Here is a 26,809-nt window from a genome sequence, read left to right as displayed (position 1 = left end):
GGCTGTGCTTTTCCAGCACCACACTCTCGACTCTATCTAATTCCATGTAGATTTATTAGGAATTGCATTAATTCAGCTCCAAATGAATTCATATTTTGTTTTAAAAAAAAACACTGTTGTAAGAAATGTTTCAACAGCAATAGAAAGAGACCGATTTATTAGAACCTTTCTCAAATCATGTATGTCCAATCTGACCACCTTCTCATGTTATCCTCAACATTTCACATAAAAATATCTGTTCTCCCTTGAGTCCATTCATATCACCAGTTAGTAAGGATTTTCCTGTTACGTTTTGCCCTGTGTGACTGACAATGTCACTTAGATAGGAAGCTATTATTTTCTCCACCCCATCTGATGGGCGCAGGATGGAATTAATCTTCTCAAGTTTGACTGATTCATCCTTGACCTGAGGAAGCATCTTTTGGATGTGATGTTAAACAGATATCCTGTTCTGGTGCTTTAGGTGGATGGTCAAGTTCCTCTATTTGAGAACTATTTGCAAGATTTTCCAGTGTGCTGTCCAAGACCCTTCCGAAATTTCTTTGCTGAAATGTGAACTGTCGGTCATTCATTTAAAGTATATTTGTGAAATCTTAATAATATCTGTGTCAAGTTCTTAAAGATTCAATATTTACTTTATTCATTATTGAGCAGACCAGAAGACAGTCTCTGACCAGCACTTATGTGTTTCTCTAGCTCTCATCACTGTCCTCTTACATTTAATCTAACCTAATGAATGAACTTGGGTTGAACTTTTAACCTCATGTCCAACAATTGTTGCCTTTGAGCGTAAGACCATAAGTTATAAGAGCTGAAGTAGCCCATTTGGCCAATCAAATCACTTTGCAATCACTGGGATCATAAGACCATAAGACATAGGAGCGGAAGTAAGGCCATTCGGCACATTGAGTCCACTCCGCCATTTAATCATGGCTGATGGGCATTTCAACTCCACTTACCTGTGGACCCATGGCCCTTAATTCCTTGTGACATCAAGGATTTATCAATCTCTACCTTGAAGACATTTAGCGTCCCGGCCCCCACTGCACTCTGCGGCAATGAATTCCACAGGCCCACCACTCTCTGGCTGAAGAAATGTCTCCGCATTTCTGTTCTGAATTTACCCTCTCTAATTCTAAGGCTGTGCCCACGGGTCCTAGTCTCCTCACCTAATGGAAACAATTTCTTAGCATCCACCCTTTCCAAGCCATGTATTATCTTGTAAGTTTCTGTTAGATCTCCCCTTAACCTTCTAAACTCCAATGACTACAATCCCAGGATCCTCAGCTGTTCTTCGTCTGTTAGACCTGCCATTCCAGGGATCACCTGTGTGAATCTCCGCTGGACACGCTCCAGTGCCAGTATGTCCCTCCTGAGGTGTGGGGCCCAAAACTGAACACAGTACTCCAAATTGGGCCTAACCAGAGCTTTATAAAGTCTCAGTAGCACATCGCTGCGTATATATTCCAACCCTCTTGAGATAAATGACAACATTGCATTCGCTTTCTTAATCACGGACTCAACCTGCATGTTTACCTTTAGAGAATCCTCGACTAGCACTCCCAGATCCCTTTGTACTTTGGCTTTATGAATTTTCTCACCGTTTAAAAAGTAGTCCATGCTTGTATTCTTTTTTCCAAAGTGCAAGACCTCGCATTTGCTCGCATTGAACTCCATCAGCCACTTCCTGGACCACTCTCCCAAACTGTCTAGATCCTTCTACAGCCTCCCCACTTCCTCAGTACTACCTGCCTGTCCACCTAACTTAAAAATGGCTGATCTGATAATCCTCAACTCCAGTTGCCTGTCTTTTTCCCATAATCCTCGATTCCCTGACTAAATTAAAAAAATTCTGTCTATCTCAGCCTTGATTATGCTTATTGATTCAACATCAACAACCTTTTGTGATCAAGAATTCCATATCTTCACCATTCACTAGAGAAAAAATATCTGCTTCATCTCTCTCCTAACTGGATGACTCCTAATTCGAAGAACTTGCTCTCTGTCCCTAGACTCTCCCACAAGGGGAACCAACCTCTCTCGCAGTCCAGTCCCTGAAGAATCTTGCCTGTTGCAATACGGTTGTGTCTCATTCTTCTGAGTACATGCACAACCTACTCTCCCTCTGCTCAGAATAAAATCCTTCCATTCCCAGGGTCGACCTAATGAACCTTCTCCAGACTGCCTCTGTCTCTGCCTCTGCCTCTGCCTCTGCCTCTGCCTCTGCCTCTGCCTCTGACCCAAATCCGTTTCTGATGCTGCTCAACACCTTCAAGGATCATTTCCACTGATTTTCTGTCTGATGATCCTTTCTCTCGTGCTTAGTTTGTAAAAGACCACTTTTACCCATAGCTTCCCTATTCATTTGCTTTTCCATGAAAATAACACACCAATTTCTGATGACTAACTTTATATCTTAACGCTAGCATAGATTTAACTGAATGAGAGAAAAGCTTAATACAGTCAGTTTTGCTAATACACATGTTCCTTCAACACAAATTGGCCTTAACATGATTGAAGAATTGAGACTGTTATTGTTGTACGTGAACTTTCCTTACTTGTATTGGCGATAATGCGATTCTGGAACGACGATGGCACTATTTTCTTATAATGCAAGATTCCACAAGAACTGAACTAGCTCATTATATCAGAATTGTCTATATATCCATGCCTTCATTTCCATTTTTCCACTTCACAATGCAACATATTTTCTTACTTCCAACCCCATGATCACTGCTGGCACTTCCTCTCTCTAATTCCAATCACAAATAGCATCAGTTTCCTATTTGCACTAAATCCATCAACTGCCCTTCCCCATCTTCACTCTCTGTTTCAAAAAACATTTGCCTATTTCTTCAGTCTGTCCCTATATTCTTTTGCCTGCCTGGTGCCTATCACAATCAATAACTTGAAGATCATTGTGCAGTTATAAATCTGTTGTGACTACAACATCATCACAATAAGATGTTGAAGTTATAGATGCTTGGCCTGTGTTTTTCTTTTTGCTTATTAGGGAGTGCAGGAAGTTAAAGGTCTCAATTTCCTGATGTGGAGATGTCGGTGTTGGACCGGGGTGGGCAAAGTTAAAAATCACACAACAACAGCTTATAGTCCAACAGGTTTATTTGGAAGCACTAGCTTTTGGAGCGCCGCTCCTTCATCAGGTGGTTGTGGAGGACACAATTTCCTGACTGTTCCTCCACAACCCACAATACTCCACAACCACTTGATGAAGGAGCAGCGCTCTGAAAGCTAGTGCTTCCAAATAAACCTGTTTTACTATAACCTGATGTTGTGTGATTTTTAACTTTGTTCCTAACAAAAGCAGGGAACAGTAAAGTTAGGAAAAATGTTCACTGTTAATTTATTAATAACTGAATAAGTTAACGTCATGTATTTTGATAATTCCTGGCTGTGGACGTTGTTCTCAGATGCACCATCACCAAGTTCTTTTCCTTTGCAAGCAGCAGATTTTCCATTCTTTCTGAAGTAGAAGACTTTACCATTTCACAAACACAACCACCAAATGCTGAGGCATTCAGGACTTTGACTCAGAATGATATCAGTGATAAAGACTATTATTGATTTGCTCTGCAATTTAACACCTCACTAATACACAAGCTACACTTTGGGGCCCAGCTTGGAAACAAAGCAGATGTGAGCACAGATAGGCTAAAGACATTTCAATTAGAATCCTTTGTTTTTCACATTGACTTGGACTAAATTGAATCTCATTATAGACTTTAACACTTTACAATCAGTGTACTAATTATAGTTCTGTGTGAGTCTGTAAATATCAGGGTAGCAAGAAAAAACTAGGCAAAGACTGATCCAAAAACAGAAGTTGTGGGAAAAGCTCAGTAGGTCTGGCTGCATGTGAAGAGAAACCAGAGTTAAATGTTTCTGCTCCAGTGACACTTCCTCAAAACAAACACTGAGGTATGGACTGTTTGCTGCTTGTTAGCTGTCACAAAGCTGTTTAAAGATAGTGTGCATTCTATTTACAAATAACTATGATTTGAGACCCTCAGTGACTATAGTCCAGCCGACATCAGAATCCTCTGCAAAATCTGACCAATTAATATGTCTCATGGACACCACTCAGACAGGACCTTATTTGTGAAAGAGTTAGAATTAGTGCAGGTGCCTTAACCATTACCAGGAACAGACAGCACACTGGGTGTGATATCATGTGCTGATTTAACACCAGCATTGCCATATTGGAGCTGCTGAAACAGTAACATTCAACTTGTTTGAGGTTACTCCATGCATACTGAACCATCATCTTGGATTTTACAGACAGTCCTGTATTTGAAGCAATTATCCCCTGGCAGGATGATAACAACTGGGATGTAATTTGTCCCTTATCCCAACCGTTCGGCGCATGCCATTAGTAAATAAGAATCCATGTGATTTCCCCCAAATTTCCACACTAACAGCTTCACCAAAATGTCCTATAAATTGATTTCCTGACAGATGATCGCTCTGGTTCCACTATTCTCTCTTCACCATACACAGCTGAACATGCATTTGATACTATAAAGGACCCCAAACTTCCAACCCATTATTCCCAAACATCTCTGGTTAAAGGTTACGCTGACAGGTTAGTTATTTGGTTGTTGTATTATTTCTTCCAGCCTCTACATTTCCATACCTGATCGAAGTTTCTGCAGTTTATTACTGAGACACTACTTTGGGTGAATTCATGTCTGTTTACAAACCAATTGTTTCCTGACAAAGTAGTGACCTGTGAGAGTTTTCTTTTGGTATTGACCATGATGAGAATAATGAACAGAGGTCATGCACAGCTGCTTAAAGAGGAATGAGGAGAAATGGGTGACAAACACTCAGCAATGCCCCTCCCCATAAAAGCCAACAATCCAAAGGGATAGATAAATGCAGTCGCACCTGTCAACCTATCACGCCATTAACTCCTGCTGGCTCTTGTTATGGGCTGCCTTCTGGAATAAGGAAGACAGTGTGTCACAGTGTGAGCAGTCACAAAGTGTGAGATAGAATCCCTACAGTGTGGAAACAGGCCAATGGCCAACCAGTCCAAACCAACCCTTCAAAGAGTATCCCACCCAGACCCATTCCCTTGCCTTATTTACTGTATATTTCCCCTGACTAATGCACCTACCCTACATTACAGGGTAAAAACAAGGACTGCAGAAGATGGAAACCAGAGTCTAGATTAGAGTGATGCTGGAAAAGCACAGCAGGTCAGACAGCATCCGAGGAGCAGAAAAATTGACGTTTTGGGCAAAAGCCCTTCATCAGGAATAGAGGCAGGGAGCCTCCAGGGTGGAGAGATAAATGGGAGGGGGGTAGGGATGGGGAGAAAGTAGCAAAGGGTACAATAAGTGAATGGGGGTGGGGATGAAGATGAAGAGAGGAGGGTGGAGTGGATAGGTGGGAAGGAAGATAGGCAGGTAGGACAAGTCATAGGGATGGTGCTGAGCTGGAAGGCTGGGGAAGGGGAAATGAGGAAACTGGTGAAGTCCACATTGATGCCCTGGGGTTGGAGTGTTCCACGGCGAAAGATTAGATTAGATTACTTAGTGTGGAAACTGGCCCTTCGGCCCAACAAGTCCACACCGATCCGCCGAAGCGCACCCACCCAGACCCATTCCCCTACACTTACCCCTGCACTTAACACTACGGGCAATTTAGCATGACCAATTCATCTGACCTGTACATCTTTGGACTGTGGGAGGAAACCGGAGCACCCGGAGGAAACCCACGCAGACACGGGGAGAATGTGCAAACTCCACACAGTCAGTCGCCTGAGGCGGGAATTGAACCCGGGTCTCTGGCGCTGTGAGGCAGCAGTGCTAACCACTGTGCCCAGAGGGAGTTGAAATTTTGGGCCACGGGGCAGTGGGGTTGATTGATGCGGGTGTCCTGGAGATGTTCCCTAAAGCGCTCTGCTAGGAGTCTTCCAGTCTCCGGGACATCTCTGGGACATCTGCACCAATCAACCCCATCGCCCCATGGCCCAACATTTCAACTCCCCTTCCCACTCTGCCGAGGACATAGAGGTCCTGGGCCTCCTTCATCGCCGCTCCCTCACCACCTGACGCCTGGAGGAAGAACGCCTCATCTTCCGCCTCGGAACACTTCAACCCCAGGTCATCAATGTGGATTTCACCAGTTTCCTCATTTCCCCTTCCACCATCTCACCCCAGCTCCAACCTTCTAGCTCATCACCACCCCCATGACCTGTCCTACCTGCCTATCTTCCTTTCCACCCATCCACTCCACCGTCCTCTCTGACCTATCACCTCTATCCCCATCCCCACCCCATTCACCTTTTGTACTCTATGCTACTTTCTCCCCACCCACACCCCCCCCCCCCATTTATCTCTCCACCCTGCCTCTATTCCTGATGAAGGACCTTTGCCCGAAATGTCTATTTTCCTGCTCCTTGGATGCTGCCTGACCTGCTGTGCTTTTCCAGCACCACTCTAATCTATACCCTACATTACGGGCAATTTAGCATGGCCAATTTACCTAACCCACACATCTTTTCACTGCAGGAGGAAACTGGAGCACCCAGATTTACCAGTGGATTATTGGTTGTTTGTATGTTTGTAGAAATGCAGGCTTTCCCTTTAGACATGGGTATTTTTAGCTGTTGTTCGATATTCTTAATGAACACCTTTAAACACCTTTTAATTCTGGATCTGTGTTCTCAGATCCTGGTATTTAGCTGTGCAATATGATTAGCTACAAACAATTTAACAATTGTTAAAAGGTTTCTTAAAACAATATTATGATTGTGAAAGAGGGCTCTGGTGATTCTCAACATTCCTTTAAACAATAGCTTTGCTGAAAATGGTTGTTCTTTAGTGGAAGGTGACCTAATCTAACCTTACAGAAGCTTTTCGTGTTTTTGTTCTTTTTGGGTGGAATTCCTAGTTGCTGAAGGCTAAAGCTCTCACAGTCTCCAACCACTTTTCCCCACTTTCAAACTAACCTGCCTTTATTTGCATTCACTGAACATCTCTGCTCTTCACTGGATTGCCTGCATTGGATTGATTTAGAATAAACAATGACATTTTTGTCTTTCAGTTAATGCCTTATTCCCATATGTGAGAAATTAAGTCCAGAGTGCCACAGGGTGGCAGGATGGACTCAAACAAACTCCTTCAACAAAATATTTGTCTCATAAAAAATGAAGTTTTATTTTGTGTTCTTTACTGTCCAGTTCCCTAATGCAGAGTTTGAACTGTGAAAATGAAAAATGTTTCAAATTTATTTGTCAGAGAAACTGATAGAGACTGTGTGTGTCTGTGTGTGTGTGTTTGTCTGTGTGTGTATATGACAAAAAGAAAGAGACAGAGAGAGCAAGTGCACATATATACACACTGTTGTCCCTGTGTCATATTAAAGGATTTAATTTGAGCCTGCAGCCCTAGGCAATAGAGTTTTAGGGATTAGGAAAAAGTGTGGGAACAACCAAAATTGATGATTTGTTTAATTTGAATATTGAAACGCCACAATGGATCAACTGAAAAGAAATGCTGATTCCACTGTGTAGTATAGACAGAGGTTAAATGACTAAAATCCAACCAACAGGGACTAGTACGTGCGAGAAACATGAATCATCTATAGTAGCTCTTGTTAAAGTGCAAAACAATATTTTCATTTAATCCATAGAGATATGAGTAAGTTATGATTTCTTCCCCCTTAATGATGTGCATCACAAATGACTGGCTTCCTTTATCATATCTTTTGGAGAGAGTCCCAGCTGGTTAAATTGAACTCACGTCCTGACGGGGGTGTCCATTTGAAAGCTGCAGGAACTAGACCGTTCTCTCTTTCTCTCTCTCTCTCTCTCTCTCTCTGTGTCACACACTCCACAGCTCCGGCTGTTTTAGGCAGTGGTGCAGCACCAAGGGAGGAGTGAGATGTACACCACTGGCTTGCTCCTCTGTTGTCATTTAACCTTTAGAACAGAGAGCAGAAGATTCTGCACAAACAGAGCTCATCGTCTATTGCCTTCAGTGAAATAAAGTGGGAGCTCTTTCTGCCTGCCTGCTTTCAATACAGTGAAGCCAAGGAGAGGATTAGTCGAAGCTAGCAGCTAAAAAAGGAGCACAGTAAATAAAAGGGCACTCTACAAGAACAGTGCTGCCGTTTTCAAAAGCTTCATGTTCCCACAGAAAAGGCTTCAGTTGTACCTCATAATCTCACATCAAGATGAATGTGGTCATCAACCTGGGTGTGTAAAACATTATTCCACTTGACTGGTGGAATGAGCAGTTGTTGGAAGAAAGATCTTATGGTAGAGGCTGGCTCAGTCATTTGTACCACGCTGACACTGTTCACCTGTCACCTGCAGGTTCTAGGCTTCCTCTGACTGTGTGAGGTTTATAATCCAGAGACGTTGTACTCAAGCTTCACTGGAAGAAACTGCAAACCATGGGCTGGTTCACCGGGAATCTAGTGCTCTGCTCCAGCTTGCTGCTTTTAGCTGCAGTGAACTGTCAAAGAGGAAAGAACAATGTTCCAAGATTGAAGCTCTCCCACAAAGGTAACCACTTCTCATTCTGTGCTTTCCTTTACTCTGTTCATATTTATTTCTCATTCATTGATGTCAAGTGATTCTTTTGCATTTGTGTAACTCTTCACTTTGGATTGCATATTTTCTATCAGCAATGAATTCTTTGTGGCATTTTTTAAAGTGTAATTTGTATATTTAATCTCAAGTTTTATAGGAATACGCTTTATTTCCTTAACAATGTTAAACTGTGCATGGAAATAAACTTTGGAATCATATAGAATGAAACAATTAATTTCTACATAATTGCAATCACACAAGCAAGTACAAATTTTAAAACATCTATTGAAGGCAAATGCATTCGCTTTATTAAAGTGAGTGGGCACAATGTTAAAATAAATATTGATTATTTCAGCAGAAAATGTCTTGATTCTGGGACTAACAAATTTTTCTGGAGCTGTACGATCTGTATGGTTCACAGAAACAGGAACCACATTACAGTTTTTGTTTGTAAAAATATCTCAGATTTCTTAATCCTAAATATATTGTCGTAATGTGAGTTCATCTTAAATCAAGCTGTAGGTTTAACCTAATGATTACCATTATTTATTTAAAGTTTGCTGCAGTTTTTAAAATTCTGACAAACTGTGATTAGCAAGATCATTGATTCATTGTTTTCATTGAGAAATGGGTGGGATTTTGGAATTAATTCACTAAAACAAGTTGTAGAAACCCTTAAAATATCGAGAGTTTCAAGTATTAAGAGAGAAATTTTGACTTGTTCAGTCAGCATGAACAATACACAGGTAATGGGGTTAATGTTTTCAGGTCCAATGACCCTTCCTCAGAACTTACACCAATCAGTGACTTTTTCCCCTTACTATTTCTAATTTCCACCCATATTGTTTCAACCTTCTCTGTATAGAACCTACATCGTCTCCCATTACCGTACTGATGTCATCCTTCAGTATCAGAGCTACACCACCTCCCTTTCCTTCCTGTCTATCCTTCCGAATAGTCTGATACCCCTCAGATATTTAACTCCCCATCGTAACCACCCTGCAACCATGTCTCTGTGATGCCCACTAAATCATATCCATTTGTGATGATTTGTGCCGTCATCTCCTTTATCTTATTTGAATGCTGCGAGCATTCAGGTGAAGTGCTCCTATGCTAATTTTTATTTTGAACCTTAACACATCCACCAGATGAACCGTTGTTTTTAAATATTCCCACTCTTTTTGTCACTACCTAGTTTCCACTCATCTTAGCGTGACATTGCTCGGTAGTGAACTCCATGTGCTGTAGGAAGTCTCAAAGTTGTTCGGGAGGGAATTCCAGGATTTTGACCCGGCGATAGTGAAGGAACGGTCATGCATTTCCAAGTCAGGATGGTGAGAGTGTCTTTGAGGGGAATTGGGAACACCACCAGGGCAATGTGAAAGCAGTCTTTGCTTTGATGTTAGTTTGAAATATTACACAAAAGCGGAATTGACATTGATCAGTTTATCATCATCATATCTAATTTCAGACTGATATTGGTCATGCATTTTTTTAAAAAGATACAAGTTCTTTAATTCAAGCATGTATTCTTCTTTCAACACATTTCATTTAGCATAAATCCAAATTTGACTTACAATTTTGTTTGAGTTCAATGAAAATCTAGCTCAGAATGCGCCATTCAGCCCAGCATGAACAAGATAGCAATGACAGAGAAAAGATTGAGGTGCACAATATCTTGTACAGCCCCTGGTCATAAATATGTCTAAATCCCAGGTCTGGAGGTGGAAAACAGTTTGCCTTGCCAGGGGTTTGTGACACTGAATTCAGGCGAAAATTTAGCCCAACGGATGTGATGCCTCAGTGAGCAGCAAATCAAAATCCAGAAATGCAAAACATACCCTGAGATTGAGCGTGCATGCTTACACACTGATAGCACAAGGTTTTAAAGAGAGTTGTTTTCAGACAAGTGGCTGGTTTAACATATGTTTTAGGATTCAGCATTCCTGGTCATCTTGCGCGGTAAAGAAGGATCCGATTAACAGAGCCGTGCACCCAACTTCGTGTACATGACTTGACATCGGAACAGGCATAAACAGGACAGATGTGGGGCAGGATGTTCCCAATGACTGGGAGTCCAGAAAGAGGGATCACTGCCTCAGAGTGTGAGGTAGGCCATTTAGAACTGAGACAAGGAGAAATTTCTTCACCCACAAAAATAGTCAATGCCAAACCATGTCTGGTTTCAAGGAGTTGGATATTGGAGTTGGGGCTAACAGGATCAAAGGGTATTGGAGAAAAGCAGGAATAGGCTATTAGGTTGGATGATCAGTTATTATCATAATGAATAGCAGAGTACACCCAAGGGGCCGAATGACCTACTCCTGTTCCTGTTTGCTCTGAATGGAACATTGGATAGTTTGCATGTAAGGTGTGCTGACTGACTGCAGCATTTACATTCCTCAAAGGCACCCATGTCACACATGTCAGGGCGGCACGGTGGCACAGTGGTTAGCACTGCTGCCTCACAGCGCCAGAGACCCGGGTTCAATTCCCGACTCAGGCGACTGACTGTGTGGAGTTTGCACATTCTCCCCGTGTCTGTGTGGGTTTCCTCCGGGTGCTCCGGTTTCCTCCCACAGTCACAAAGATGTGCAGGGTCAGGTGAATTGGCCATGCTAAATTGCCCGTAGTGTTAGGTTAAAAGGGGTAAATGTAGGAGTATGGGTGGGTTGCGCTTCGGCGGGTCGGTGTGGACTTGTTGGGCCGAAGGGCCTGTTTCCACACTGTAAGTAAGCTAATCTAATCTAAAAAAAAAAGCTTAAGGCCAAATTGTAACTTCACTGTGGTGTAACTTGTATCTGTTTCAGATTTATTCATTCTTTTAATCATTCATGGGATATTGATGTTTCTGGGTAGACAGCATTTATTGCGCAGAGGGCAGTTAAGGGTCATAGAACATAGAAGGGTACAGCACAGAACAGGTCCTTTGACCCACAATGTTGAGCCGAGGATTATTCCTAATCCAAAATTAAATAACTTAACCTACGCACCCCTCAACTCACTGCTATCCATGTGCATGTCCAGCAGTCACTTTAATGTCCCCAATGATTCTGCTTCCACCACCACCGCTGGCAACGCATTCCATGCATTCACAACTCTCTGCGTAAAGAACCTACCTCTGATGTCTCCTTTATACCTTCCTCCTAATATCTTCAAACTATGACTTCACGTACCAGTCAATCCTGCCCTGGGGAAAAGTCTCTGGTTATTGTCTCTATCTATTCCTTTCATTATTTTGTATACCTCGATCAGGTCTCCTCTCTTCCTCCTTCTCTCCAGAGAGAAAAGTCCGAGCTTAGTCAATTTCTCTTGTAAGACAAGCCCTCCAGTCCAGGCAGCATCCTGGTAAATCTTCTTTGCACCCTTTCCAAAACCTCCGCATCTTTCCTTTAATAGGGGGTGACCAGAACTGGACACAATATTCCAAGTGTGGTTTCACCAGGATCTTGTAGAGCTGCAGCAAAACCTCACAGCTCTTAAACTCATTCCCCCTGCTAATTAAAGCCAAAAGACCATATGTTTTCTGAACATTGAAAGTTTGTGAGAAGATTTGTAGCTCGTGTGCTCGTTGTTGTGGTGGGTCTGTTCGCCGAGCTGGGAATTTGTATTGCAGACGTTTCGTCCCCTGTCTAGGTGACATCCTCAGTGCTTGGGAGCCTCCTGTGAAGCGCTTCTGTGATTTTTCCTCCGGCATTTGTAGTGGTTTCTGAACATCCCTATGTACTTGGGTTGCAATTTTGAGGGATCTATGCACTTGAACACCAAAACCCCTCTGTTCCTCCACACTGCCAAGAATCCTGTCTTTAATCCCATATTCAGCATTCAAGTTCAACCTTCTTCTAAAATGGGTCAGTTCGCATTTATCCAGGTTGAACTCCATCTGTCATTTCTCAGCCCAGCTCTGTATCCTGTCTATGTCGTGTTGCAACCTGCAATGGCCCTCGATACTATCAATGGCACCTCCAACTTTTGTGTCATCGGCAAATTTACTAACCCACCCCTCAACCTCCTCATCCAAGTCATTTATAAAAACTACAAAGAGCAGAGGCCCTAGAACAGAGGTCCTGCGGGACCCCACTCAACACTGACCTCCAGCCAGAATACTTTCCATCTACAACCACTCTCTGCTTTCTGTCAGCCAACTAATTCTGAATCTAGATAGCCAAATCTCCCTGTATCCCATACATCCTGACTTTATGAATGAGCCTATCATGGGAAACCCTATCAAATGCCTTGCTGAAGTCCATATACACCACATCCACTGCTCGACCTTCATCGACCGGTCTTGTCACCTCCTCAAAGAACTTAATAAGATTTGTGAGGCATGACCTGCCCCTCACAAAGCCATGCTGATTGCCTGTAATCACACTATGCTTTTCCAAATAGTCATAAATCCTACGACTCAGGATTTTTGCAAAACCTTGCTGACCACAGTTGTAAGACTGAATGGTCTGTAATTGTCAGGGATTTCCCTATTACCCTTCTTAAAAAGAGCAAAAACATTCTCCTCCCTCCAATCCTCCGGTACATCTCCCGTGGAGAGTAAGGAAGCAAAGATCTTCGCCAGCGCCTTAGCAACCTCCTTTCTCACTTCCTGGAGCAGCCTAGGATAAATCTGGTCTGGCCCTGGAGACTTCTCAATTTTAATGTTCACCAAATTTCCAGCAAATCATCTTCATCAATCTTGATCTGTTTAAGTCTGTTTCCCAACTCCTCAAAGTTCTCATTCACAACAAGATGCATTTCCTTCGTGAAAACCATAGCAAAAACTCATTTAGTGCTTCCCCTATCTGCTCAGGCTCCACGCACAACTTCCCTACACTATCTCTGAATGGCCCTACCTTCTCGTTGGTCATTTTCTTATTCGTCAAGTATGAGTAAAATGCCTTTGGGTTCTCTCTAATCCTTCCTGCCAAGCCTTTATCGTGCCCCCTCCTGGCTCTCCTCAGTCCATATCTGAGCTCCTTTTTAGTAAGCCTGTAATCCTGTAAAGCTGTGCTAGATCCTTGCTTCCTCCACCTTACATAAGCTGCCTTCTTCCTTTTGAAGAGAAGCTCCTCTGTTCTTGTCATCCAAAGTTCCTTAATCTTACCCCTTGCCTGTCTCAGAGGAACAAAGTTGTGCATCACTCGCAACAACTGCTCCTTAAATAGTCTGCTGTGCCCTTCCTGTGGAACAAATGCTCCCAATCTGTACTTCCCAACTCCTGTCTGATAGCATCATAATTTCCTTTTCCCCAATTGAATATCTTCCCTCGGTAACTGCTCCTATCCCTCTCCATGTGAAGCAGTCATGATCACTGTCATCAAAGTGTTCTGAGATCTGACACCTGTCCTGGCTCATTGCCAAGCACCAAATCCAAAATGGCCTCTCCCCTTGTCGGTCGGTCTACATACTGAGTAAGGAAACCCTTCTGAACACATCTGACAAAAACGATTCCATCCAAATCATCTGCACTAAGGACGTTCCAGTCAATTTTGGGAAAGTTGAAATCACCCATAATACCAACCCTGCTACATCTGCATTTTTCCAAAATCTGCCCGCCTATGAGTTCTTCAATCTCTCTACTGCTATTAGGGGGTCTGTAGAAAGCCGAAACTTTATTGCTGGAACAGCACAGCAGGTCAGGCAGCATCTAGGGAACAGAAGATTCGACGTTTCGGGCACATGCCCTTCTTCAGGTCTGTAGAAAGCCCCCAATGCAGTGGCTGTTCCCTTGCTGTTCCTAACTCCCACCCATACTGACTCAGTAGGCAAACCTTCCTCAACAACCTTTGTTTCTGTAGTTGTGATGCACTCTCTGATTAGCAATGCTACACCCCCTCCTCTTTTTCCACCCTCCCTGTTCTTTTTAAACGTTCTAAACCCTGGAACATCAAGCAACCATTCCTGCCCCAGTGAAACCCATGTCTCCATTATGGCCCCAACATCGTAGTCCCAAGTACTGATCCATGCTCTAAGTTCATCACTCTTACTTTTGACACTCCTTGCATTAAAGCAGACACACTTTAACTGATCCCTTTGTTTTATCACGTGAAAAACTTTCCTGATAGATTCACTCCATCCTGTCACTGCCCCATCTACAACTACCTCCCTCTCAGATATGTAGCTCTGGTTCAAACCCACTTGCCAAACTGTTCCCTTGCTGTTCCTAACTTCCTCCCATACGGACTCAGTAGACAAACCTTCCTCAACAACCTTTGTTTCTGTAGCTGTGATGCACTCTCTGATTAGCAATGCTATGAGTCTGGAGTCACATGTCCTTTAGGGAAGGAAACTGCCATCCTTACCTGGTCTAAAGGACATTTCTGATCCAGATATGGGTTTTTGCTGACAATCAACAACAGCTTCATAATCATCATGAAATGCTTAATTCTGACTGATTCAAACTTTCTTACAAGAAGAATAAAGGAATTATTGGAGCTGATTTTCAAACGGTGGAGAAGTCCCAGCTGTCGGTTCATGGGTTTACCATTATTGGACAGAAACACAAAGTGAGACTGGCAAGCACCGATAGAACAAATCCCAAACCACACAGAATGAAAGCAACGACTTGATTTAATAGGTTCCTAAGTTCCTATTTATTTGAATTCAGCAAAATTGGAATTTCTGTGTTTTATGAAATGTGACAGTTAAAATTGAAATGACTGTAAATGACAAATGGATTCAATCTAACAATTGATACTGAAAAGCAACATTTTTCAATGGAGCAAGATTGCAGAACTCTGAGTACAGAGGGATGTCGGAAATTAATTTCATAAGGTTGGTCTGTACCTGCAGCAAATAGTTTGGAAGGTGATGGGATGTTGTCATTTATTGCAGCAGGGATGGAATATAAAAGTAGTGAGCGTTACCATCGTTGTATAGGGTATTGGTGAGACAATACCTGGAGTACTGCGTGCATGTTTGGTTGTCTTATTCAAGAACTAATATAATTGCAATAAAAGCTGTTCAGAAAACGTTTGCACAACTGATTCCTGGGATATGGAGGCTACCTTCTGAGGAAACATTGGATGGATTGGTCCTTTCTTCATTAGAACTGAGAAGAATAACAAATGATCTTACTGGGATATATGAAGTGCTGAGGGGACTTGAAAGGGTTCCTGGTGAATGGTGAAAGGATGTTTCCTCTTGAGAGATATCAGAACTAGGGGACATGGTTTAAAAAATAAGGTCTCAGCTACGTAAGACAGAGCTGATGGGAAATAGAATAATAGAATTTTACAGTACAGAAGGAGACTATTTGACCCAACATGTTTGTAGCAGCACCCGAAAGAGCTACCCAGCTAGTCCCACTCTCCAGAGAATGGTGGAGGCGGGGTTATTGAAAGTTTTACTGCAGAAAGATAGATTCTTAACTGTGAAAGGGAGTGCAGGTAATAGCATGGGTCAAGGGTGGTGGTGAAGCCACAATCCAATCAGCAATGACTTTATCAAGTGGCAGGTTAAGCTCATGAAGCAAAATGGCATTAACCCTCCTTACAGTTTGAATGTTTACATTATATGTTCATGTGTATGAATGAATGGGTTTAGAGAATTAAAATATTCTTGTTAAATAAGAGGGATTTATAATCCGAATTTGCTAAAATTAAAGGGGTTTTGTTCACAAAGCCCTGTTTATTTCAAAATGATTATTTTCATTATGTTGAAGTAAAATTAATAGGTGTTTTCTGTGAAACAAAGACAGCTGTACATTTTGGATGTCTTTTCATGTTTCCCAGAATATGTTTGAAAGCCATTTTCAAAGGGAGGTTTGGGTCAGGCTTGCAGATGTTTGCAGGAAAGCACATGTCAATGTTCTGCTGCTCCCCCTGACCCAGCCATCATTATGTAAGATGCTGAGAGTTACCTGGAACTTTACTTTACTTCTCTGTTCTTTTTGGGAGTTGCTGGTAAGGTCCGCTTTTGATGCCTTTCCTAAATTCCCTTGAAATAAGGAGCTTATTGGGCTGTTTCAGAGGGCAGTTAGGAGTTGAGCATATTGTGTAGTCTGGAGTCATATAATAGCAGATTCCACTCTCCCTGATGGTGCACTGTATGGGTTTTTATGGCAAATGATTACAGTTTTAATGATCATCATTATTGAGATTTTGAAGTCTTTGATTCCAAATGTAGAAGCTGCTTTTCAATTACCATGATGGGAATTGAGCCCATTTCCTCAGAATATTAAACTGAGCTTCTGGAATATTAGGAGAAAGTGAGGTCTGGAGATCGGAGTCGAGAGAGTGTTGCTGGAAAAGCACAGCAGGTCAGGCAGCATCCGAGGAGCAGGAGAATCGATGTTTTGGGCCAGAGCCCTTCATCAGGAAACATTGATTCTCCTGCTTCTCTGGATTAATAGTTCTGTGACATTATGACGATATCACCATCTCCCCCATTAAATATCTCAATTTGCTAAATTTGTCATTTTAGAAGGAACAAGTATGTTCAGGTTGGAAGCTGTCCACCTATGAACCAGCACCATCTACAGGGCCAGCCCAACTTCAACTTCACCCAGAGTCCTTACACCTTAGACCCTCTCTGCCCTCATGCCTAAGGGTAGCTGCTATCAACAAAAGGCCATTGTGTAATCACATTCTGCGACAATTGAGGAACCTCCCCAAACAGGACTTCCTCCATTCACCAAATATCCACCTGCTCCAAGCCATCATGTTCTGTCTATTTCTAAGAGTGAATTACTCTCTTGTTTGATTTCTTCACATTAATTTTCTAATTCAGTTTTCTTTTAATTTCCCCTGAAGGTTTTACCTTCTCCTGAAGGTTTAACTCACGTTGTACTTTAGTACCTAACTCACTGCTGATTTAGAGATATCGCACCCTAACCAATTCCTAACCTCCCAACCACTTGCAGCATGCACACTTACTCAAATATCTCCTTACGTTGTCCTTTTCATAACCAAAATAAATCTATACCAATTGTTACAATAATTGGATTGTACCAGATGTGATTATTTGTTTTTTTTTCACCATTGTTCAGGGATTAAATCTTGGCTGGTCACTGCTAGCTCATATCTTTAATTTGACATCCATTATTCAAAAACAGTTGATATTCATGGATAGAATATAAAATCTCCTACCGTGTGGAAGCAAGCCATTCAGCCCAACAAGTCAACACTAACTCTCTGAAGACCATCGCATCCAGGCTGATCCCTTACCCTAGACCTTGAACCCTGCATTTCCCATGGCTAACCCATATATCCCTGAACACTATGGGCAATTTAGCATGGCCAATCCGCCTAACCTGCACATCTTTGGACTGTGGGAGGAAACTGGAGCACCTGAAGAAAACTCACGCAGACACAGGGAGAATGTGCAAACTCCACACAGACAGATATTGAAGCTGGCACTGTGAGGCAGCAGTGCTAACCACTGAGCCACTGTGTCTTAAACAAAAGGAGTTCAGTGTTTATATAAAAGATTCACACGACTTGTGTGGGAGATTAAATGTCAGCCCAGCATTTATTGTTACCATCTACACACAGATGCTGTATTATCAAAAATGCTTAAGGGATGGGCTACAGCTATGTTACATTTGCTGCTTTGATTACTGTGGGTGAACTGTATCAGATCTATAGGTGTTCAGTAGCAGGTATCGATGATGGCTGATTAAAATGTTTCTGCAGTGAAGTTTTTAAAATTTGAAATTGAAACGTAAACTGAAAGTAACTTTCTAGAATGAGATTTTTGGTAGTTGGACAATCTCAAACCAGATGTAATGGATGTTGTTTCAGACACCCAACTCTTTTTAAGTTGACATAAATTAATGTAACAACTTCAGTGAGAGATCACTGTATGGCTGTTGGGTGAAATGAAATGGCGAGAGGGTTACATTAATGAGTTTGGAAACTGAACATTGTGGCTGTATAGTCTACTTTATTTTGCAATTAACAGTCTTGTGAGTACTCCATACATTAAGCAAGACAACAGCAGCTGAATTAAGCAGACTCTAAATGGCCTACTTCAACTGCTACATCTTATGGTCTCAAATACTATTTCTATTAATTTGGCCTTGGAAGGAGTGCAGTGTCCATTTAGCTGGACGATGACTGGACTCCAAGTACCCACTCCACCTCCAGATTCAATGCCACAGCCATCGATCAGATGCCTGCATCCTTGAAGTCGATTCCACAAGCTTATCAGGTAAAATTCTGGCAAAATCAACTTTCCAATCAGGTTCCATTTTCTCAACTCCGAAAGACTCGTGCTTCGGGGAGAACAAAAAAAAACCTCAAGCCCCTCCCAAGCTCTCCTTGAAGTGCAGTGGCTTTAATATTAATGGTTAGGAACATCTTAGTACTAACCTGGTGACAACCTGTCCGTCAAAAAATATCAAATCTTGAGACATGCCTTAATGGTGAGGCAGACTAGCAGATGAGAACAAAAGCGAAGGGATGAAATCCCATTCCCCTGATCAATAAGCTTGTGGGACTCCTGAATGTGCCCAGAGACTGACAGGTGGTGATTCAGCCTGTTCAGTTCCATGAAAAATCACAGCAGAAACTCTCAATCTTGAGGAGACATCATTCTCAAATCAAGGCACATACAGTGATGATTGGTCTCTCAGGGGGTTTACAATTATACTCTCTGGAAGTTAAAGGGTAATAGGTAAGTTGAGCAAAGTTAAGATATTGAGGGAACAGGTTGGGTAAAAAAAAGTCCATTCCATTAGTTGGGGGTTTAGGACTAACGGGTACAATCCAAAATTTTCAGGATTGAAGTTAGACAAAATGCGATTGAAGTTTGGAATGTTCATCCACAAACCAAATTCAATACTTTTTGTCAATGATTAATTTTAATTTTAAATCTGAGATTGATTGATTGGTTTTTGTGAAATTAACATGTCAAGGGATATGGAACAAAGTTCAGGATGCAGAGTTGAGCCTCAGAACAACTCTGATCTCATCGAATAGCAGAACATGCTCGAGGGATAACATGCCCTCTTTGTTTTGTGTTTAAAAAACTGACAAGAAAGCATTCTTGGATGAAACATTCTATCAGTCTTTTATAGATAATGGAATGTACCATGTGGAGAATATGAATTTCCAAACCATTAGAGTTCTGATTTCCAGACAGAACAGGAGCTATGATGTCTGTTATGGGAATCCTTTATAAAGCATTTTTAATTCAGGTTCCACTTTGAGGCTGGATGATGTCATGGTATCAACCTAAAAACATGTCACTTTAAAAAGTGAACAATCAGAGTGATTGAATTTGTCTATTCCACATACTTCATTGCAAAGAGCCAGTCCTAAGCATTCAACACCTTTTGGCAATTCTGAACTTTTAGAAATGCTTCAGCAGAAAAGCAAGACAGATACCTCACTTCACTCTGCTGTTGTCTGACAATGCAGACAATCATGAGAATTGTTTCCCATTGCGACAAAAGCAATGTGCAGGAGGTTACAGCCAGTTTTAAATCACATTTTCCTGCCTATCTTAAACCCACCTAAAATAATTGTTGGAAACCCTGCTTTGTGACAAGCCCATTTAATTGGATGGAAGTGTGCCATCTTTCATGCTGAGCATTGTGGTGATGGGATTCAACATCTGGAACATACCCTTCATCATTGATCATCTGATTCCTGCACAAATTAAGCTCATGCAGTGTAGCAATGGTGTGGCAACACATAAATAACTCACCCACTGAATTTACCCTGGTGTACATACGTAAGGTATGATTTGTCTGGTTAGCACACAAAATAATATTTTTTAGTGTGTTGATATATGTAACAATAATAAATCAAATCAAACTTCAGAGGGAGTGAGAACAGTAGAAGTTTTGAGAACCAAGTGTGGAGTGTCCTAACATTAAGTGTCTGCTGACCTTGTGGTGAAGTTCTATCAGTGGAGTGCCACAGACAGACTGTGCTGTGGTGGGATGAGGCATTGATTTCTCAGGTGTCACCCATTTTCCTGTTTTTTACACCAGCTCAAATGAGTAGCTCAGAAAACTGACCATTATCAAGTCAGAGATTGAATTTTTACAAAGTCCTTTCAGGATGAGGGTGTCGCTGGCTAGGCCAGCATTTATTGAACTCCCAGCTCCAGAACATCCCCTGGGTCTCTGAAGTAATAGTCTAGTGATAATACCATGAGGCCATTGCATCCCCCTGAGGTGAAAACTGGAGAGTTAGGAACTTCAGACCTAGAATGTCAGATAAGATAGATCTGAAATGTCAACAGAAGGACTAGCTCTAAAAGATGTTGCACAGTTACAGCTGCATCTCAAAGGAACAAAAAAGGCTCCTTCAGCCTTTTATCTAAGGTTTCCATCTGAGAAAAAATGGTTGAAATGAATGGTTCACATTGGTGAAAAAAGTTTATTCTGAGGGCTGTTATATTTAATGTGGTCTCTTGTATATCTCTGTTCACACATGTTTCATATAATGACTGGGTCATTCAGAGAAGATACATGCCATTTATATAACAGTTATTGCCAAATGGGATACTCAAAAATAAATTCCTGCTCTTCCATCATCAGTGCAGCTTGCCTCAATCTCCAACATCAGTTCCTCTGTTCATGTGAGTATCCGACATCCCCAGCTAACCATATAACATGTACAAAAGCTGATACACTAACCAAATAGGACCAGATGTGCTGAACGAGACAAAGTATGCACTGTATCTAAGTTGTACCAGATGTCTACAAATTATTAGCTTTTATCCAATATTTATCGTTGGAAGTGACAAAAGAGATTCCATCTGTACATTAAAACTGTAAAGCTCACATCAAAAATACTCACATTCAAAAATATAAAATATAATGACATAATAGTTTCTCTTTAATGTCATGTGAAGCTCTTCTTAGAGGGGAAAATATAAAGCTTGTGGTAAATGCTGACACTGCAGGATAAGCCAAGCAATCATCTGATGTAGCCGTTTATAATGCAGTAGGGGTAGAGCCACTTTGCTGCTGTATAAAAGAACACCATAAAAACTGTCAAAATGGACATATCGGTGAATTGTTGCTGCACAACAATTCCTCCCCAGCGTGTTTAGTCGGAGATGTGCAGACAATGAAGGAGGAGATTTAGTCTCTCAAGCAATGTTAACTTTTCTAATGGGACACTGCTTAAAATCCACATCCGACCTGTTCTCTGTTTCTGCTGATGGTCTACCTTTTTAGATACTAATCCAAAGTTCCATGAAGCGATGTTCTGACCTTGAACTCAGCATGTCATTTATGGTAAAGCTAATAACCTGACTTCCTAAATAACCTTTTGTATGACATCAATTTCTTCTAACTTCTGTTAATCCTGTTAATTGATGATGCAGAGTCTATAATTATGGATTTGCTAACCCAGAAAGCATTCTGTTATTTATCTCTGAAAACTATTCCACTTTGATATCTTCCAATCATTCCCTGGCAGGATTCTGTATTCTGAATTGTCATGTTACACAGATTATCTGATGTCAAATTTCTATCAAAAGATTAGGATAGCAATAAAAACGCTCTATATTAGCGGATGCAAAATTGGGCTTCCTGAAAGTATTTTGCTGTATAAATAATTTGCTACATCTTTGAACATAATCAAATAATTGCAAATAACAAACCTTGTAAATTAATGACCTGTTAAACCAAACTGTTAATCAAAATTAAAATTCACAAATACTGCAGGAAAATTAAATCCTTAAAGAATAACCTTAGCAGCACTGTCATTAATATATTTGCCAGGTTTGTGATTACTATGATCTATCCTGCTGCAAGATTCTATTCAAACAGATTATATAATGAAGTGCCACTAAATTATAGAACAACAGCTGGAAGCTAAATGAAGCAGGTTCTAGGATTTACTGACACCCAGCCACTTGAAAGAATATATGAATAACACCACAATTGTGCTACTCTCTTTTCCCAGTTAGGGTCATGGGCTGAATATTCACCTGAGGGCCTGCGAATCTGGAGTCAGGATTGTTTCTGGGTTCCAAGCATCTCACCCTTTAAAAAAACAGGTCACTGTTTAGAATTTGCCCAGGGAATTTCCTTCATTGATATGGAGGCAGGTTCCTTGTCTGATTAAGGATAGAGGGAGTCAAGAGTGTATTGCTGGAAAAGCACGGCAAGCTAGGCAGCATTCGAGGAGCAGGAGAAACTGTGTTTCAGGCCGAAGCCCTTCATCAGGAATGAGGCTGGAAGCCTCTGGGGTGGAGGGATAAATGGGAGGGGGAGTGGGGCTGGGGAGAGGGTAGCTAAGAGTGCAATAGGTGGATGGAGGTGGGGGTAAAGATGATAGGTTGGAGAGGAGGGCAAAGCAGACAGGTGGGAAGGACGATTGACAGGTAGGACAGGTCATGAGGGCGGTGCTGAGCTGGAAGGTTGGAACTGGGATAAAGTTGGGGGGAGGGGAAATGAGGAAACTGGTGAAGGTCATATTGATGCCCTGGGGTTGAAAGGTCCCGTGGCAGAAGATAAGGCTTTCTTCCACCAGCATTTGGGGGTGAGGGAGTGGCGATGGAGGAGGCCCAGGACCTGCATGTCCTCAGCAGAGTGGGAGGGGGAATTGAAATATTGGGCCATGGAGCGGACATTTATTGTATCCATTACTCCCGATGCGGTCTCCTCTACACTGGGGAGACTGGACACCTCCTCGCAAAGCGCTTTAGAGAACATCTCCGAGACACCCGCACCAATCAACCACACCGCCCTGTGGCCCAACATTTCAACTCCCCCTCCCACTCTGCTGAGGACATGCAGGTCCTGGGCCTCCTTCACCGCCGCTCCCTCACCACCAGACGCCTGGAGGAAGAACGCCATATCTTCTACCTCAGGACCCTTCAACCCCAGGGCATCCATGTGGATTTCAGCAGTTTCCTCATTTCCCTCCCCCCCACCTTGCCCCAATTCCAACCTTCCTCATGACCTGTCCCACCTGTCAATCTTCTTTCCCATCTATCTGCTTCATCCTCCTCTCCAACTTATCACCTTTACCCCCACCTCCATCCACCTATTGCACTCTTAGCTACCTTCTCCCGAGCCTCACCCCGTCCCATTTATCTCTCCACCCCCGAGGCTTCTAGCCTCATCCCTGATGGCCTGAAACGTCAATTTTCCTGCTTCTCAGATGCTGCCTGACCTGCTGTGCTTTTCCAGCAATACACTCTTGACTCTGATCTCCAGCATCTGCAGACTTCACTTTCTCCTAAGGATCGAGGGAGGCAGGTCTTTGAGGTATATTCTAATTAACCTGTTTGGAGATGGTATTGCACACATCTGGGCCAAGTGGGACCTGAGCAAAGGACACTACCATTGCACCATAGGACCCCAGAGAACCTTCACCTTGGAAGGACCAGCAGTCTGCAGGAAAGGCTAAAAAAACTGAGTGTGTGTTTCAACATCTCAGCAACTTTCGATGAACTTTTTTAACTTCAGAAAATCAGAACAAGTAGCCACCCCCTTTTCTGAGAGGTACTCGGACACTGAGGAGGGGAGGACCTTGGAAACTGTCTGAAACATTTGGTTCCAGGCAATCTCTGGATGTTCTCTTGTTGACAAACTATTGGACAACTAGAAACTACCTGTCGGTTTTCTTTTGAGTTTGTAATGAGCTTTTCTCGGACTAACTAACTGGAGATCATAACTGTACTCACCCTGACCCTATCTGGGCAGAAATGGGCAATGCTGGAAGTGAGCATTCTGCTGACCACTTCTGTTCCCAAACTCATCGAAGCCAGAAATCCTGGTTCAGGGTGTCACAGCTCCAGTTTGGATATCTTTTCTTTTGACTTCTTACTGTCAAATGTCATTAAGTCCTGACAGGATCATCTTTCACACCATGCCACAAAAAAGATTAACAAATGTTTTTTAAGGAGATGGTTGGGGTTAGAGGAGAGTTAATTTTGTTTGAGATATTTATGAAGCAGCTGGAGAGGCTGGATGTGAGGAAGCTGCTCCCATTTTTAAAGATGCCTCAGTGTGAGGGGTCCTCAATATCCCAACATCACTAACAGATTAATTAAAGAACTTTGGACCCACTGATTTACAGTGTGAAACTCAGTCAGATGTAGAGTGATTAGTGCAGGTTCCAGGGAAAGCTACCAGAGTTCATGATGGGGAATGGCCAGAAGAATTGAAGGGGGTTAGAGAAGCAGAAGGTTTGTGTGGACTGGAACACCAGGCTGTTGCACTTGAGTCAAATGGGTTATTTCTGTAGATTTAATCTAATTCTGCCTAATGTCATTGTATGTTCTGCGTGATTTCTGCAAAGTAATGTGTGAATCAAAGTTTTCTGTGAAGTTTATTTGCAAACATTGAACATAGAAAGCAACCACACATGAGCAGCTCTGATGAAGAGTCATTGGCCGTGCTAAATTGCCCATAGTGTTAGGTGCCTTAGTCAGAGGGAAATGGGTCTGGGTGGGTTACTCCTCAGTGGGTCAGTGCGGACTTGTTGGGCCGAACGGCCTGTTTCCACACTGTAGGGAATCTAATCTAATCTAAAGTGTCTTGTTGTCTTGTGCCCATGCAGTCTGTATCACAGAACGGTAACTGCAATCCAAATCATTAAATTATTCTGTCATTTTGTGTCCCTGTCTGACATTCTTAGTGGATATCAAGAAATTATAGTTTTATATTTATTGCTGAATGGTAGCCCCAGATTGTGTCAAATGCTCATTGCTAGACTCCCTGATTATTATTATTATGGCTACAATCTGGACACTGCTTCTTAAACCTTTCATCACTGTGACCCCATGTTGAGGTTTGAAAACTGCTGTGAGGCCCCCATGAAAACTGGAGGGCTCTGTCTGTCTGTCTGTGTGGTTTGGGGGTGGGTGAGTGGGGTGAAGATATGTGAGAACAGGGGATGACGGTCAGTCACTGCAGCTTTGGACCTCAATACCTTAAACATTCAGCTCGAGTGTCCACTTTCCATTCTGAATCTGACTCTGGGAAGCACAGGTCTGCAATTTCAAGGAAATCTCTGATTCAACTACAATGTAACAAGAGAGCTGTGCCTTTGACCTCCAAAAACATTTTTTGCGTTTCTGGTTTTATGTCAGGTTCACACCTCAAAACTGTTCTGCTCACTGAATTTCCTTCATACTTTGGACCAGTTCAGATAAATCTCCATGGAGACCCTCTGCTACTCAGTTACAGCTGAAGCCACATGCAAAATGCCACTTCAGATGTGGTTCCAGTATTCTGGCAATTAAAGAACGGACATAAATATCCTGACAAATGCAGGTACAACATGATCAAAGTCACCTGATAGCACAGCATGTGAGATTTCTGGAGTGGCTGGGCATTTTTCTTTCACAATTTTTTAACATCATTTGAACGAAGATCTACACAATAGCTAACTGAGTCTGCTGACACTTTGAAATTTCTATGAAAATCCCACTGCCTTGTTCATTCTGCAGGATGATATCCTATCCTCTATATGACAGGAGTGGGAAGAGGAGGCTCAGGGAAGGAGGTGAAAATGTGTTGCTGGAAAAGTGCAGCAGGTCAGGCAGCATCCAAGGAGCTTATGCCCAAAACGTCGATTCTCCTGCTCCTCGGATGCTGCCTGACCTGCTGCGCTTTCCAGCAACACATTTTCAGCTCTGATCTCCAGCATCTGCAGCCCTCAGTTTCTCCTCAGGGAAGGAGGTGTCAAGGCAGCTATCCAGCTTCAGGGGAGTTGAGCTTATACAAGGAAACACAAAATGCTGGAAATGACAGCAGGTCAGGCAACATCTGTGGAGACAGAACAAGCTAACATTTCGAGACTCAATGACTCTTCATCAGAGCTGCTCATGTGTGGTTGCTTTCTATGTTCAATGTTTGCAAATAAACTTCACAGAAAACTTTGGCCTAAATTCCTCTCGGCAAGATTGAAACAGAAATTACCTTATATTTTGGTGTAGGTATGATCTCCCAAATTGGGATCTATTAAAAATGTGTATCTCTGTCAGACAAACCAAGATCATTCCTCTTTGTGTCCTTCACCACCCTGACAGCGGTAGCTGGAAAAGCTTGTGTCCAGCTTTAGTTGCAATTTTGCCGTAAGTATACTTGTCTTCAACATCTGCTTTAATGAGGGTGCTTGTTCTTAATTTCCTGTTCTTTTCTTTCCTTTTCACACCTTCAATCTTGTGATAAAAGAAAAGCTAATGCAAACAATGTAGAAAACATTTCTTCCATTAGCCTTGTGCTGATCTCCATAAGCTCTGCTTGACAGCTGACAGTGAAACCAGTTAATCTCATCTGCACTCTCCCTGAAACTTTACACCTATAAACAGAGAAAATACATCCCATGA

At 42.2% G+C, this 26,809-nt stretch overlaps 1 protein-coding gene across 5 annotated transcripts in view; it reads left to right on the top strand.

Moving 5' to 3' along the window:
* Window positions 1-26,809, top strand: part of sema3ab (sema domain, immunoglobulin domain (Ig), short basic domain, secreted, (semaphorin) 3Ab) — a 411,101-nt gene that overhangs the window by 150,659 nt on the left and 233,633 nt on the right. For 4 of the 5 annotated variants that reach the window (XM_043714218.2, XM_043714215.2, XM_087999317.1 and 1 more), the window contains one exon: window positions 8,348-8,539. In XM_043714218.2, coding sequence (XP_043570153.1) covers window positions 8,428-8,539 — 112 coding nt within the window. In that variant the 5' untranslated portion in view covers window positions 8,348-8,427. Of the gene's footprint in view, window positions 1-7,704; window positions 8,228-8,347; window positions 8,540-26,809 lie in introns of those variants that run through there. The other variant, XM_043714216.2, reaches the window with a different exon arrangement.

This window comes from Chiloscyllium plagiosum, unplaced genomic scaffold (assembly GCF_037043375.1).
Source record: "Chiloscyllium plagiosum isolate Xiang-an unplaced genomic scaffold, Cpla_swu_hap1 HiC_scaffold_23, whole genome shotgun sequence".
Classification (NCBI taxonomy): domain Eukaryota; kingdom Metazoa; phylum Chordata; class Chondrichthyes; order Orectolobiformes; family Hemiscylliidae; genus Chiloscyllium; species Chiloscyllium plagiosum.
This window is presented reverse-complemented; position numbering and strand designations above follow the sequence as displayed.